This window comes from Micromys minutus (assembly GCF_963924665.1).
Source record: "Micromys minutus genome assembly, chromosome: 10".
Classification (NCBI taxonomy): Eukaryota; Metazoa; Chordata; class Mammalia; order Rodentia; family Muridae; genus Micromys; species Micromys minutus.
In genome coordinates, this window is record NC_137979.1 from 15,935,651 (window position 1) to 15,947,858 (window position 12,208).

At 49.4% G+C, this 12,208-nt stretch overlaps 1 protein-coding gene across 1 annotated transcript in view; it reads right to left on the minus strand.

The window, feature by feature from the left end:
• Positions 1-235: 235 nt before the first annotated feature.
• Positions 236-12,208, minus strand: part of HS3ST3B1 (heparan sulfate-glucosamine 3-sulfotransferase 3B1) — a gene marked incomplete at both ends in the record, with an annotated part of 32,343 nt that continues 20,370 nt past the window's right edge. Inside the window, one exon of the mRNA XM_080923566.1 lies at positions 236-854. Within this exon, the coding sequence (XP_080779692.1) occupies positions 236-854 (619 nt within the window). The remainder of the gene's footprint in view (positions 855-12,208) is intronic.

Consider the following 12,208-nt stretch of genomic DNA (forward strand, 5'->3'; position numbering starts at 1 on the left):
TAGGGGAGGGGAGGAGAACACGGAAGCACCATCGATTGTGAGGGACAGAACAAAATATCGGAGTTAAACACTTTGGAATGTTAACAGACCGTGATTCGAACTCTCTGCAGATCGTGGCTAGGCAGCTTAGTGAATTAATTGCTCGTGAATTAAAAATAAATTATTATAAAATAGATTTCTGTACATTTTACATACATATACTCTCTCTCTCAATAGATACGCTGCGAGGGGAGACTCAGTCCCAGCCGAAGTCGCGGCCGGTCATCTGGTAGAACTTGCGGTTGAAGGGCCGGTAAAAGTCACGCAGCTGCCGCAGCACCTCCCGCGCGATGGTGGGGTGCGCGCGGCCCTTAGTCTTGCCCAGGCAGTGCGGCTTGCCGCTGCCCTCCGCCTTCTTGAGGCATGGGAAGCCCTTGGTCTGGTTGAAGTAGAAGTGCTTGTCGGTGATGATGCGCTTGAGGCCCAAGAAGTCCTGCACGCGGCGCAGCTCCCCGGCCGGGTCGCTGACCAGCCGCTCCCCGCTCACGAAGAGCATCTGGCTGAGCGGGAAGTGGCGCAGCCAGGGCTCCAGGTGCTTGGCGTACAGACCGATCTGGATGGCGCTCCAGGACGTGTCGATGAGGCCCGCGCTGCGGTTGCGGAACGTCAGGCTCTCGAAGCTGGGGATGTCCGGCCGCTTGGACAGCGTCTGCGTGTAGTCCGAGATGGCCCTGGTCACCGGGTCTCGCACCACCACGATGAGCTTGGTGTCCTTGGACATGGCCGAGATGCGCGCGGGTGCTTCCCGGGTCACAAAGTAGCTGGGTGTCTTCTCCATGGTGATCTGTCCCTCAAGGGTTCTGGGCATCAGGTCCCTGCAGGAGGCAAAGAAACAATCTAGGGTCAGAAAGTGGGGCTTCTGGGCTCAATATCACATCTAACTGCAGTACTCCCTTATTACTGAGGTTGGCTTTTTTGAAACAAAAAAAAAAAATGCAATGAGTTTTAGAGTTAGAATGCTTTAAGAGTCTACACTCCCCTCATCTCTACTTGAAGGCCAAATAGCCCCAGGCGGAAGCTCCTTCCCCTTGAGCAGAACAAGGCCAATTTCTCTTAAGTTGCTGCTATAGGTGTTACCTCTCCCTAGGTTAACTCAAAATATTCGGTTTTCACATGGTCACACACAGCCCTGTTGGGTCTTCCCTCAAAACTGGCACCAGGAGCTCAGGCTGCCCTTTCTTCACATGCCCACCAAGCCCGGATGGTCTTGGGCACCAGAAATGTGACTTGAAAAAAACATGTTCAAAAAAAGCAGCCAAGCGGGCATTGTCCAAAAGCTCCACGAAATCGGCACAAACAGAAATATACCAAACGAAACTCTCAAGCACTGTAGGTGTTAGAAGCTTCCAGAAGCATCCTGGATTCCTCCATTAGGGCAAAATCATTTCAAGATATCAGAGGTGGGGGTGGTGCTGAGGGTGGGGGTGGTGCTGAGGGGGGGGTGGTGCTGAGGGGGGGGTGGTGCTGAGGGTGGGGGTGGGGTTGAGGGTGGGGGTGGTGCTGAGGGTGGGGTGGTGCTGAGGGGGGTGGTGGTGTTGAGGGTGGGGGTGGGGTTGAGGGTGGGGGTGGTGCTGAGGGTGGGGGTGGCAGACAAGAACATGAATATGACATGCAGACATGCCTATGAGTTAAGGTTGGGTAACATCTCTGCAGGTGACAAACTGAAGGGCAGAGGGGATCTGAATGATGCATCCTCCTATGGTGTCCAGGTGAAGGCGGAAGCCATGTGTTCCCCCAGCATTTTGCAGTACTCGTGAATTGGACTGGGAATCCCTCTCTGTTGTTTCACAGCTGTGTGGCCAGAGGATGAGTTACTGAACATCTCTGAGCGTTGGCACCCGAACGTGCAAAGCCGGAACGATCCCATCTACCTGCTTAGTTGCTGAGAGAACCTAAGGAGGATTCCACAGCCGCAATGCTTTAGCTCAACGCCTGAAGGGTATGAATCTGGAGTTCGAGCCTAGGCTCAGCTCCTTCAGGCCCTGTGGCTTGTTATCTTGATTTGGGGTGGGGGGATGTCTTCTCATCATCTGAAAATGGGGAGAGTGGTAGCTACCTCACAGGAGTTTCATGAGATGTAAACAGTAGTCAATATACTCAGAGCACCCATGTTACACACATCATGGCCGGCACATGCCTGATAAACATCCCTTTAGCCTCGTTACCATCCCATGTACATGATTCTTGACACTTCCACCATATAAAAGGATTAACTATTAAAGTTAAGCATTAAATAAGTAGGAACTATATCTGGTCACAAATCTAAAGTCACCCACGAGCTATGGGGTAGGATTCTGAGTTTTGGCCGGAGCACAAAGCTGAAATGAAAAGAGAGACAATTTTCACATCTTCTTCTTGCTGCTGCTGCTTTGGTAAATATTTCCTTCCCGGTAAAACATTTCTAAATGTCTAATTTCAAGCCATCGTGTTGCCCGAAGCAGTAATCAGAGCACATTTTTTTTGAAGTGACAACATGAACTTTATTACACAAGACAGAAATTTTGGTTTTCTGGAGAGCAGCAGCTCCTTCCAGGACAAGCCTGCTGGGAGTTCCACACAAGCTCACTTAGCCTGGCTTAGAGGAAGCTCCTCACAGCCCCGCTGGGTGCTAAAGCCAGATTAACCCACTTTGTCCACTCAGTTTAGAGTAACAGCAGTGCCACGAGGCTAAGGTAATCAAGGATTAAGGAGTTCCAGTTCTCAACTTACTTAGCATGTCTCTAAAAAACGGGTCAGCTCAGACAGGGGCTGGGCTCCTTCTCTGTGCTGAGCTGTCTGCAACTGGGCAGCTTATAAGAAATCTAGACTCAAAATAAAAGCAATATGGACATCCTGAGAGACAATCAGACCCCCATCCCCTGCCCCCACCGTGGCCACAGTCACTGGGAATGGGTGTAGAGAAGAGGATGTCTGACTTCAGTGATTCACTTTGACTTGACATAGACTTTGAAGAGACCAGTGTGTACTAAAGTGTGTGTAACCCTGGGCGGGTGACCTGCCCAGCCGTGTGACATTTTCCTGAACACTGACAGCAAGGATGGCATCTGCTCTTAGAAGGTTTTAGGAGACTGGGAAGCTGACCTTGGTACCTAGACCAGTACTTCCCTGGCACCTGGAAAATGGTACCCAGCACCTTCTGCCAAGATCTTGGCAAGACAGAGCAAGAGTATCCGATGCACACAGAGTGCTGGTCACTCGACCAGCTCTTTCCCACAAAGGGCAATAAACACGCGGACGTGCTCTCAGTGTGCCTGGCTCCACCGCCTCCTTTGAACCTCAGCATCCCTAAGGAGGGTCTGGTGAGAACTGAACAAAAATGTCTCAGCAGTCATTTGTGAATAGGAAGCCACACAAGACTAATAAAAAGGAACAGTGGATATGCTACACAGTCCCCAAGTTATGGGCACTTAACTGTGCCCAAACATTTGGTATTCTGCTAGAGCATTATGGAGCACTGACTGGGGAAACCCCTGTCTCCAGACATATCTCACAGACACTCCTCAAGCTACAGGGCTTTGGTCGTTCTTAAAATAATGGAGCCAGGGGACCTACTTCTGAGACGGAGACTGTGAGACTCTGAGGCAGCTTTCTCCAGTAAACTGAAGGCAGACAGTAGGTAGTCAGGAATGTGTTTTGGTGTTCTCCACCACTAAAAGCCTCCAAAACCCACTCTGTAGACTTCAGACTTCAAATCTATATCAGGCTCAGAGATCTGAAAGATCAGGCATCAATCTCCAACATACACAGTAACAGGTAGGTGAAGGCTCAGAGGACTGACTCAAATTTGGTCTAGCAATGAACTCAAACAGGGAACAGAGCACTATCTAAGAATATAAAGAGCTCCTGGCATTGAACTTTCCAGGTACTTACAGATATGTCCCTTCTTTCTACTTAGAGCTGTTCATTTCCCTCACCCCAATCCCACCAGCAAGTTCCAAAACCAAGTTTGACTTCCCATGCACCGCACATACACACACACACACACACACACACACACACACACACACACACACACACACACATCTTCCATAACTTCTCTGCCTCAACAGTGGGGGTCAGAGAAAAAAGGATAAGCTTGCAGCCAAGGGCAAGACCTTCCCTCTTGAGAAGGCTGCTGGCCCATCCCAGGCATCTGAGAGGTCACTGCAGCCCCAGATTGGCCCCCACAGAAGCACATCCCATGGGGTAATTGAGCTGTTCATTGCGAAAGCCAGTTTCTCAAATGGATAGTCACAGCTAATAATTATACTGTGCTTTGGAGGCTCACAAAGGAACTTTCACATGCATTATCTGATTTAATCCCTCGCCACAGGCCTTTGAGGTAGGTATGTAATCCCCAATTTACTGATGAAGAAGCTGAATCTAAAGCAGAGAGGGTGAAGCACAGGTCACAGAGCCTGAGACTTCTGGTGCATCCCTTTCTGCGCATCGGGATGTCTCCTTTTCAGCCATTCCTGTGTCTGAGCAAGTCGAATAGTGCACAGAGCCTTTAGACACCTGTGTGTGCTCACAGGTTAAATACCTCTAGCTCAAAGATTATAATCTTAATGGTAGATAGTTAAGTCCCAATCAGATCACTGCTGATTGTAATTGCTCAAATAGGAGCCAGATTTCGAAACAAACAAACAAACAAAAGCCTCTTTGGTTCACATATTCCCATTGTTGGCTGCAATTTATGATGTTTGGTAAATCACCAAGGAGCTCAACAGCCCCTGACCTCCAGTACCACTGGCTCTGCCCCTCCTCTCCTCTTTGTCACCCTAGGTGAGAAAGTACACCTCTCTGAAAGCACAGAAACGTGGTACACAGGCGAGAATAAGTACTTGGGAAGCTAAAGACACAGCTCAGTTCCAGGCTGAGATGTCACTCATACATAGATCCTGCATGCAAAAGTCCCCAAGGATGGCCTGGGAGACGCTGTCTGAAAACCACAGAACAGAAACAGAAGTGACAGAGAGCAGAAAGGACCCACGTGTCCGGTGAAACCAGAGTGAGGGAGGCTTGTCACCCTATCATAGGGCCTAGAAATGCCCAAGAACGTCCAGGAACATTGAGCCCTAAAAGAGCTAGATCTTAAAGCAGTTCTCTGCAGGCTTACAGGGGCACAGACGGCTTTGAACTTGTGGGAGTATTTACAGGAAAGTCATGGTGTCTCATTGCTGGCTAGGCTTACGTCTGGGTGCACATTAGAACCACTGAGGGTGGTTTAACGAGGACTAAATGCCTGGACTACACCCAGACAGACTGAATGAACCAGGCCCTGTCTGGGCACAGCTCCAGGACAGGACTCTTTAATGATCCTCCTGTGCAGACAGGATGGGGCTTCCATGACCTTGGATTCTAACATGCACTTAGGGTTATCCCCTTCCCACACTGGCATTTGCATGCACCTAAGTAGAGGTGCTGCTTGGGTACTTAGGGCTACTATGAAGGAAAGAGGGAAGTAAACACTCAGGACCCCACAGCCTGAGGCCAGCATCAGCTCCATAATGAATTCCAGGTCAATCTGGGCTTGTTAACTGATCCTGTCTTGAGAGAGAGAGGAGAGAGAGGAGAGAGGAGGCTGGGGAGGATAGCTCAGTAGTCAAGAGTGTGCAATGTCTTAGAAAGGATCCGAGTTTGAGTCCCAGAACCCACATCAGGAGGCAGCTCAGAGCTACCTGTAATTCCAGCCCTAGGGGATCCAATGCATTCTTTTAGCCTCTGTGGACACACACACACACACACACACACACACACACACACACACAAATGAGATAAATCTTTAAAAACGTGCACAGGCACAATATTGTGAGCAGAAATACAAGTCATTTGGTGAGTCTAAGACTATTTGGGTCAAAGACTATAGAGGTCAGGTGAAGGGAGGGCCAGCCATGCTCTCCCAGCTTCCTTTGTAACTCATAGGAATGACGCTGTGCTCCTGGTGGTCCATCCATTTCAGACAAGAACAGACAAATACAGTGTGGCTTACTGCACACAGACGTGAAGGATGCTTCTGTCTTCAATGGCTCTCTCTCTCTCTCTCTCTCCCTCCCTCCTTCCCTCCCTCCCTCCCTCCCTCCCTCCCTCTCTCTCTCTCTCTCTCTCTCCCTCCCTCCCTCCCTCCCTCTCTCTCCCTCCCTCCCTCCCTCTGTCTCTGTCTCTGTCTCTGTCTCTGTCTCTCTCTCTCTCTCCCTCCCTCCCTCCCTCCCTCCCTCCCTCCCTCCCTCCCTCCCTCTCTCCCTCTCTCTCTCTCCCTCTCCCCCCCCCCACACAGGTCTGACTATGAGTAATGTATTATGAGGCGAACTAAAGCTGCAGTCAGTGAACTACACCTTTTCTCAGGGGACAAAGAAAAACCAACAGGTCTGTCTTTTCATCGCCCAAAGTCGTCCTGCACGGTCCCAAACTGAAGAAAGAACAAACTCTCCACCACCGAGTCTTGTGCTTTGCCCAGAGCTGGTGGCTTCTACTCTGTGTTTTGTAAAGTTCCTCGGAATTCAAATGGATGTAGAAGTCGGCTACCCGAGCTGGGCATGGTGGCACATGCCTAGATTCCCAGACCTTGGGAAGCCGGGGCAGGAAATTTGTTTCCAGTTGGAGGCCAGTACAACTGCCCATCAAAAGGAAGGGAGGGGAGGGAGGAGAGGTTATGAAGCTGGTTTCACTGTCCCTCTTTTGGTGGTGATGTTAGACACTGAACCCAGGGTCTTGCATGTGCAAGGTTAAATTAATCACCAAACTATACTCTAAATCCTCTTTTTATTTTGAGACAGACACAAGTCGCCCAGCCTTGTCTTGAACTTGTGATCCTCCTGCCTCAACTTCTGAAGCTACTGCATTTACAGGCCTGCATGGGCAGACTTGGTCTTCCTCTTGGGCGGGAAGGAAAAGGTGATGACTAAATTCTGGGGTCAGGGTATCAGCTTCTCCGTGCCTTTGTCCGAAGACTGGAGAACTCAGTACAAAAGTGGAGTCAATCACTGCTGTCCCCCCCCTTCCCAACCAAAGAGGTTCTGAGTTCACCAGCAACATCTCAAGCCCCAGCAGAGCTTCCAGGAGCTGCTGAGGGTGGGTTGTTAAAAAACAAAGCCCAAGGAAGGAAGAAATGAGAATGATCAGGAGTTCCACGCAGCTTCCCATTTTGCTGTTTCCAAACACTGCCCGGTTATTCTCCCTTTGTTCTTTTCTTCCCCTTAGCAACACCCTGAGTCTGACCATCCAGCAACTGAATTTACTGTTTGAATGGGATAACAATGCGACATAAAGGAAGATTATTAAAATGGGTGTAACCCCCTCACTGTAGCTCTCCGCAGCTGCTGGACAGTCACACAGAACAGCTGATGTGCATTAATGTCATTCAGAGACGAGGCTGGTGTGGGATAGGTCTGGTCTGCAGTGAACAGAGAAGGGCTGAGCAAGTGGAGGCTATGAACCCCCTCTGAACCCCCTCTTCCTCTTCCACGGACAATCGCTTTCTTGCCAAGTCATGGAAATACTCCACGTTTTCTGAATGCCAACGGTGACTTTTCCTTTTTTAAAAATGTTTAAGATTTTAGACTTAGATCCGTGCCCAGAACTAAGAACATCAACAGGTGCCCAGTTGAAACGCCACCATTACAATCACGTCAGAGCAGCCCTACCGTACCCAAGCTCCCCCTGTTGCCCTTGCCCACTAAGGCTTGGCACCTCCCCTAATATAGGGCTAAAGGCTCACAAGTCCTTGTTGTGATGCCGTTCCAGGGAAAATACGTGTAAAATAAAAAAATGGTCACCCAGCACTTAGAGGTTTCGATAAAATACCCATAGTGTTTGTAGCATAGAAGTGAAGTTATTTTGTGAGGTTCAGTGCTTCTAATTGGCATAACCCCTTGGCTATATTCCCAAATTCTCAGGCCTTGGAGTCCACATCTGTTAAACTAGCTGCGGAAGAAGCTAAATGGCTCTGTCCCTCGGTTCCACAGTACTGACCAAAAACTCAAGGCCCGGGCCAGGAAACTGTGATGAGCCACAGTATTTAGCATTTCCCAGAAACCCGTGCTTCCTGGCCTCTGATAATTAAGACATGGAACAGAAGAACGAAGGTTTCTAGGAAGATTGTGTTTCACACCCCTGGGTGGGGGGCAACGGAGGACGGGGAGAGTTCCACAGAATCTTCGAAGTCACAGGCAGGTCTCAGCAATGAGGAAGGTGCCTTCCAAAGTAAGAAAGTAAACCAAGCGTCCCTTTTTTGAGCAGTTGGCAAGCTCATAAACACTAGTAGTGGAAAGGAAAGTGTCCTGGGATCTATGGAGGGAGGCTGAGTAGGTGGGAGGTGTTCCGGGGCGGGAAGCCCTCCTACGACACTAAAGCAGTAGTAGAAGTCCTAGCCAGCTTCCTATTGCTGTGACTTCCAGGAAAAAAGAAAGGGTGGGCTCATTATCTCGGAGGTTTTTGTTATCACAGTCCCTTGTTGTCGTCTTTAGGCCTGTGGCAGGACAGTGAAGGAAGTGGCAAGGTGGGCACACTCCCTATAACTTCCCTCTACTGGGGTAACCTTCCAAAAGCCCTAGCAACCACCAGCCGAGCAGAAGCGTTTGGGCAGAGGGCAACTGGCTCTCTAGGCCTACAGTATGCACCAAAGCCAGTAGAGTCCTCAACAGACTGTTCCACAGTGGCAGGCATGCACGCTAACATCCCCCCCCCAAAGCCTGCCTGGGAACTCCAAGTTCTCTGCTGAGTTAGCACCAGGTGACAGGGGTAAATGACAGTGGGGCCTCTGGAGTGAGGGGGCCTCCCTTGTCCTCTTCTGTAGGAAGACAGTTCCCAGCCCCAGCTGTGCTTGGCAGAGTCAGCCTGAGTGTGCCAGGGCAGCCAGTGAGAAGGGGAAGCCAGATCTTTTATGGCACACTCCTCTTCCTTCCCAGGGGACTCCGTTTGGTGAAGGAGGCCAGTGCTATCAGCTGTCAGAGTGGGCCTTCATCAGAGCCTTCTCACTTCCGCAGAGGCCTGGAGCCCACCAGCGCTGCTCCCCTTCAAAGGGTCACATCTCCATAAGTAACTGTCTCCGTTTGGGGGGATGTTTGCATATCAAAGCACTCCTTTGGGAGAGTTTTAACTAATTTCAAATGAAACTGTAAATAGTCTAGATTTCAGGTCTTGCGGAAGTGATGTCACGATGCTTACAAAAGGTCATGGGTCCTTTTCGTCCTTTCTCTTTTCGTTCTTTCTTTCTTTCTTCTTTTTTAAGGTAATGGGTTGGAAAGAAGAGAAATAACAAAGGCTGGCTCCCCAGTCCTGGCCCCAACCACTGCCCAAGGATTTGGCCTCCATTGTCCTGGAGTTTCAATGCTGCTCTGAAATAAAAGCTTTTCAGTGTTGGGGGGAGGGAGCAAATGAGCAGCTCACTGCCTGGGCAGCTGGAGCCCCCTTCCCTTCAGGCCTTTGCCTGGGTCTTAGGCTCACAAAGGGGGTGGTTCCTGTTCCGGGAATGGGCTGGGCCTCGGAGCAGGAGTGAAAGGCTAGTGGGCTTTTGTGTTCCAGCTCCGAGCTCCTCTCTGATGTTTACTGCACCTCACCAAGCCCTGAGAAGGACAAATCTTGCGAAATCTGAGGGATCTGGGTCCCTTTTCCTAGAAAAACAAAACAAAACAAAAAAAATCTGAGGGATTTAGGTCCCGTTTCCTTGGGGCGGGGGGGGGGGGGTTGAACCTTAAAATCATTAGAAAGACAGAACTTTTTTGGCAGAAAAGCAGAAGCAAAAGTAAAACAGCAAAACAGGCCCAGACAGTGGGAAGGGCAGCTGGAAACCCAGAAAGAAAAACTGAATGGCCCAGGAGCCCACTTGCAGAGTCTCACCACAGGATGATTGGTCCCAAGAAGTCAGGAATACCCCTGGTGGTACAGATCCAACCCTGTGCCTTCACCTTCAAACTTTGGCTCCAGACTTAGGCAGTTTACGTGTGTGTGTGTGTGTGTGTGTGTGTGTGTGTGTGTGTGTGTGTGTGTGTGTATACAGGCTCACTCAGGAGCCAATGGAAAACACTGAGTAAGACCCCACCCCACCTGACCCCAAAAATTTAGAGACGGAAAGTCAGCCTCTCTACACAGTGGCCCACTATCCTGAGAAAGTCTGGGCTTCTGTTGCTGCTTTGCCTTGCAGCAGACTGGGACCTTGAGCCAACCATACCAAGCCTTGGACTCAGTTTTTCCAATGCATACAAATAAATACATTTGGACCAGTGAAACCACTCAGCAGCTGAAAGCATTTGTCTCCAAATCCCATGACCTGAGTTCAGTTCCCGGAGCAGAGGTGGAAGGAGAGAACTAACTCCCAAAAAGTTGTCTTCTTCTTTACACACACACACACACACACACACACACACACACACACACACACACAAGCAGGGACATGCGGGCACTTACACATAAGTAACAACAATAATCACACACTAACTTTTTAATAAAATTAACAGATCAGCGTAAAGTTTGTGTAAAGTAACCCTTACAGTTGCCACCTTCACACCCGCCTTCCCCTGTAGCCAGCATTAGGTTGGCAAGAGCCCATGGAGGGTAAGCAGAAACCATCCACACTTGATGAACATTTTACAAGATGATCCTCGGGGACACAGTACAGACTCTCAGGAGATGTAATCTGGGAGAGCTCGGTGTCAAATATGCCTCAAACCCAGGCACCTAATTATAAGCTGTCTGGTTGTAGAATGAAGAAAAGTAGTCCAGGTTTGGCTATGTGTTTTTTCTCCTTCCATTTACTTAACTTTCTTTCCTTCCTTCCTTCTTCCTTCCTTCCTTTCTCCTCCTCCTCCTTCAATCTAACATAGTTTGAAGGCGAATGAGCTTTGAAAGCAACATAATTCTCTCAAGGATGGCTCCTAGTTCTGGGCGGGGTGAGGTGTAGACAACTGGAGAGAAACAGACACTGCCCGGGTTCAGTTCTTACGGTCAATGTCTTGTTTAAGAACAATCATTTGGAAGAGTCCTGATTCCCTGTATCCCCTCTTAGGGCATACATTCTCCTCTCAGGCCTCCCAAGGATGCTGGACACAAAGATACCTGGGGCTGGACATGGGATGAGGCAGTAGACAAGAAAGAGGTCGACAGAGGCTGGAGAAGTCACAATCTAAGCCATCAGTGAACTTTCTAACAGCAACAGTTGAAGATGAGAGGAGGGAGCACGTGGTGGAGGGGGTGAGGGAGGGGGGACAGGACCTTCTTAACAGCAGTTGCAAACCCAAGCTCAGCTCCCTCTAGCTCCCCCTTTCAGCTTGCTATTAACTAGAAGCTCCCCAGAGTCAGCCTTCAGCAGGAGAAAAGGGCACCCCACCCCTCTAGGCTCACTTTTCCATAGTTAGCCATGTTTTCTAGAAGCTAGGCCAATATGCAACAGATCGCTACAGACTCCAATTGGCCTGGTATATGCCACCCTGGAAGACAGAGAAAGGGGAGAGACTTTGGTGGCCAAAGCAATTGGTAAACACCATACAGGATCTGATCATGCTCTGGCACCCGTTATTGTAGCCTATGGAAACTTTGCAGGCGGTGTTGCCTGACTGGTGACTTCTCAGATAAAAATCTTCAGCATCCTTTGTGTTCTAAGAAAGCATCCTTACCCTATCTACTCCAAGGGGACAAAAGTAGACACAAGGACATCAAGTATGGTTACACGGTTACCAAGGGAGCTACGAATGACAAGAGATGAGCCATTTGCCTTGCACAAGTCTCATTGAAACCTGGCAACTTCTTTCTAAACCTATGTAGCTGGTTTTTTATTTCTTTCTTCTTTTATTAATCTGGGTGCTTTGCCTGCAAGTATGTCTGAGTACCGCTTTCCTGCCTGGTGCCCTCGAAGGTCAAAAGGTGTATTGGATCCTCCCGGAAGTGGAGTTACAGATATGTGCTAGCGTGTGGGGTTATGAGAGCTGAACTCAGTCCTCTGGAAGAACACCCCATGCTCTGATCTGATGAATCGCCTCTCCACACACACCCAAGCCAATATGTCTGAAAGCAAAATATTTGAGTACATCTTACAGACTTCCATGTTTTGCTTTGTACTTAATTGCCCTAAGAATTTTAAAGATGCTGATCTCTGAAATAAGAATCGGTAAGAGCCAAATACCAGTGAACACTGGAAAGCTGTCGAGGAGACAAAAAGCAGGCGGCGAGCTATGCTTGCAACCCAGAACGGAAGGTC